The sequence below is a fragment of the Opisthorchis viverrini genome (assembly GCF_000715545.1).
Source record: "Opisthorchis viverrini unplaced genomic scaffold opera_v5_437, whole genome shotgun sequence".
NCBI lineage: Eukaryota > Metazoa > Platyhelminthes > Trematoda > Opisthorchiida > Opisthorchiidae > Opisthorchis > Opisthorchis viverrini.
In genome coordinates, this window is record NW_008752100.1 from 218,920 (window position 1) to 223,363 (window position 4,444).

The window sequence follows — 4,444 nt, forward strand, 5'->3', positions numbered from 1 at the left end:
AAAATGGCATACGACATGTGCGATCACCACCGTTTCATCCACAATCAAATGGCCAAGTGGAAAGATTTGTAGACACTTTCAAACGCGCACTCCAAAAACTCAAGGGGGAGGGGACCACACAGGAAATCATCGAGACACTTCTGCTGAGTTACAGGGCGACACCAAATGTTAACGCTCCACATGGTAAGTCCCCGGCGGAAGTACTTATGAACCGGAAGGTCCGCTTACCCGTTGACGTCATCCGTCCAACACCACATTCGCCAACCGGTAGAAACATAAATATGGAAGTTCAGTTCAACCGACATCACGGTGCTGCAAAGAACATATTTATACCCGGCCAATCTGTGCTAGCGAAAGACTATCGTGGTGGCGCGGAAAAGTGGACACAAGGCATAATTGTGCGCCGCGCCGGAAGAGTTGTCTATGAGGCAAATGTAGGCTCCTCTATCTGGGTCCGTCATGCCAATCAGCTACGCGCTTCCTATCTTCCAGCGGAACCTACACTCGACCCTGTTCTTCCACTGGAGATTCTTCTGGACACATTTGGGTTAGCTCAAACGCCAAAATCTCCAGAGCCGATGAATGAACCAGAAACTTCCAAACGTTGCGCACCTAGAAGATGGACCAATCGAATACGAAGGTCCGTCATACCAATGCAACTGGACCCTCAGCAGCAGTCCTACGATCAAGCACTTCAAACAGGAGGTGTTAGGAGGACTACCTCCAAACGAACAAATCCAATTCACTAACGATTTGTCTTGTATACTGAAACTTTCTTTCTATATTTCAGCCCCTCACTGACATCCTATTGAACTGTTAGCTTTTTTTATATTCTGGTTCAGTTGAATTCCATACCACGGAACGATCCACTTGTTTGCAGTATAACTTCATCGAGGTTGTTTGTCTTCTCCATTCCGGTGATCTAACGTGTCTGACTGATATAGCAACAAAAGGGATATAACAATGTGGTAGACCATAAACACGAAATGTGAACAATCGCCCTCCTGACCTGGCGCAGTCATTCTGATGAGTCCACACCAAAGGGGGAAGCACTGGAGTCGAGTTTTGCTCTAATTAGAGCCCACCGGCAGTGCCGGGGATTGGAATCCGCATGTCTAACATGCGTAGCGAGCGCGTTGCCACTACTCCACAAGTGTACGCTGGACTCATCCGAACTTTTACGTCTGAATAGGTGAGCCAAAGACTTTGACTGAGGACCCCAATCGTCCTCCTATCTAGGTCAGAGCTTCCTGGCAGTATCCCAGCCCACGTACAACCAGGAATCGGTCAGGAGCAGCGAAGCATCAGCGTTGAACACTGGTGTTATACTGTCGATTATGGTGATGATATTGGATGCCAGTTTGTTAGTCTTCGAAAGTGCGTTTGCATGAAGACATCAATGAAGGACACAGTCGAACCCTCCAAAATACATCTAACTGCGAAGCAAATTCCCTAGGAGTGGGGTTGCCCCACGTACAGACGCCTAAGGCTGATTCCATATCCATGAAAAACACTAGTCGATCAAGATACCTCAACGGTCAACAGAAGGATCTGCCAACCAACGTTCAAACCGAATCATGAATTCCTGGTTGATCACTCCTTAGGGCAGCAGGATCTCATTCTTTGTGATTCCTTCGAGTTGCACAGCGGCTACCTACCGAAAATGCGCCAAAGTCGAACGATTCTTTACCGGTTTAAAGTAATCACAGTACAATGGGATGACAAAGTGAGGGACGCGACAGAAAATAAAATTAGTCAGAATAGAATGGTGACTTGGGAAACTTCCTGAGGAGAGCATCCTCACCTGCCTTTGAAAAATTCATTCACGATCCTGTCACCCAATGGATTGATGGCCAATTCCGGAATAAGCAGGAAGTCGTGACGCCTGTAGGAAAGAGAATGAAGAATAGTGGATAAATTCAAAAACGGCTGAAAAATAAGTGGGATCCTACGAAACGACAACGGTAAGTGTAGCCAACAATAATCCATCTCTTAACATAAGCAAGTGAGGGATATGTTGCAGCAGTTTTATGGTCAACCAATTTTCTTATCCAACCCATTGACTGGAGGTTAAATACGTGACTCTGTGTCTAATGAAACATCTAGCCGGATCCTGATCAATACGCTCGTAGCGTAGCTAGGCGGGTGGTCATTTGACATCGAGGGGAAGCGATACAATCACACATCGTTTCAAACGCCAAAATATATTATCATAAGCACGCTGCACAAAGAGTATCATTGGCAATGCTTTACATCTGCTTGCTCGCTGTGCAACTGAAAGACACACGCATCCGGTCTACCACTACGGAATCTATTGAACTTAGCGCTGCATTTGATCCCGTACATCAAGCGGTACTGTTGATGGGTGGTCTTTAGGCATAAGTGCTCCCAAAATCAAGTCATTTTGGACTAAGCCATTGACTGACGAGAGGCAATGGCGTTAGCCGCCAGTCACGGTTTGGTGCAAAACGCCGCATATAAGATCGTTCAGTTGTGGCACCTTTTCGGTATCTAACCGTCCATAGGCACGAGGGCTAGGATACTGCCTGGTTGTCCAAGCCTAGACAGGAAGAACCGAGATGCAGAGGTCAGGTTCGAACCACGGACCTTCCAGTCAGTGAATTTGCAACCTAACCACTGAGCCATCTCACCACAAAGCACCAAGACCAGAATACAGACCAAAAGGGATAAGAAACTCCAAAACGTAATGCCCCCCACTGAGGGGATTACTGTGAACTTATGCATGCATTGTGTATACTGTACATATTTTATGTATGAATATATGGGAAAGCAGGATCAACGTGAGAACACATGGAGACCCCATGCTTGTACACACTGCTACAATCGGCTCCGCGAAGGTGATGGTCCCTTGGATGGAGCTCTGCAACCTTGTTGAAAACATATCCGCTATTGGGTCAAACTACACTGCTGATTTCGACCTGGAGCTACATAATAACCTAGCAGGTGTGAAATATCTTGGCATCTGGCTCTTAGGCACTAATGGAGTCAAATAAGGTGAACTGTCTCCTAATCGTGCAACCAGGAGCACGAGTCATCATTTATGGGAGGGCTTTATCATCAATGATAGCAATACACCAGTAATATAATACTGGTGTTTTAGTCTTTGTATGATTCCGTGATTTAGTAGATTTGATACCAAACTGGTTTGCAGTGATGAAAAAACGATCGCTTTGTATTACTCAGTCGCTGCAAAGCAGTGTTGTCCTATTGTCTTCTATGAGCTCGGGTGCAGGCGCGAAATCACTAGCCGGAAGGTCCGATGTTCGAACCCAGCCTCTGTACATCGACTGCTCCTGCGTAGATTTGGTCGATTTCCGTTGCTCCATATGCTTTATATCCAACCGCTTAGAAAGAAAGGCCAAGTACTGCACTCAACTAGCAGAGTCAGATTCCGGCGTCCGGACATCTGGAGTACTAGGGACGCCAGTCTGCTGGTACGTTTAAAGAATGTAGGTAAGGAAAGCTCCCCCTTCCGTAAGGATGGGGTTTAACTATGAGCAAGCCACGTATGGTGAATAAAACGCATCAAAGAGACGGTGGTGGTTCTAAAAGGTTACGGTGCATTCCACCCTAGTTACCTAGTTCTCACAGCAACGTGACTTATCTTTCAGACAAGTTGACCGAACCCGGTAAGTTTCGGGGATATAAGTAGGAACAGGTCCGTAGCGTTGGGTACATCACACGAAAGACTGAAACTTGCATTTGTTGGCTACAGGGGAATAAGCAGGTCGGACGACCGTGGAAGTGTTACGGGGAACTAGAGTTCACCGGAGCAGTTGCCCTGATAGCAGTCATAAAGCAGCGACTGGGGGCAGCGTGCCATTTTTGAGGAAGGGATTGCAGGTCATCAATCAAAGAATTCGCATCCACAGGGGATCCAACAATTGGGGTGAGTCTCTCACTAACACTAACACTATCTCTACATAAATTTGCCACCGCGATGTGGTGGTCAGCCACGTGGGCCGTAAACGTTCTGCGGGGTAAACTATCTGCGACCTTGTTCCACAAGATGTAACCAAGCCAGGAAGGCCAGAGTTGCATCATCATCATCAATCAGCCACGTAGTAAACGTTCTGCGGGGTAAACTATCTGCGACCTTGTTCCACAAGATGTAACCAAGCCAGGAAGGCCAGAGTTGCATCAATCATCTCAATCATCAATGATCATCATCATCATCATCATCATCATCATCATCATCAATCAATCAACCATCAATCAATCATCAATCATCAATCATCAATCAATCAATCATCAATCATCAATCATCATCATCATCATCATCATCATCATCATCACCATCGTCGACAGCATGACATCAGTGTTCAACACCGATGCTTCACTGCCGTACAACCATGACTTATTTGAAAGCCTTATTATAAAGAAAAGAATAAAGGTGGACGGGGAAGGGACTTAGTGCTAGCTT

The 4,444-nt window shown here is 46.3% G+C and overlaps 1 protein-coding gene across 1 annotated transcript in view; it reads right to left on the reverse strand.

The window, feature by feature from the left end:
• Positions 1 to 4,444, reverse strand: part of T265_11055 (hypothetical protein) — a gene marked incomplete at both ends in the record, with an annotated part of 26,177 nt that overhangs the window by 13,015 nt on the left and 8,718 nt on the right. Inside the window, one exon of the mRNA XM_009177604.1 lies at positions 1,805 to 1,885. Within this exon, the coding sequence (XP_009175868.1) occupies positions 1,805 to 1,885 (81 nt within the window). The remainder of the gene's footprint in view (positions 1 to 1,804; positions 1,886 to 4,444) is intronic.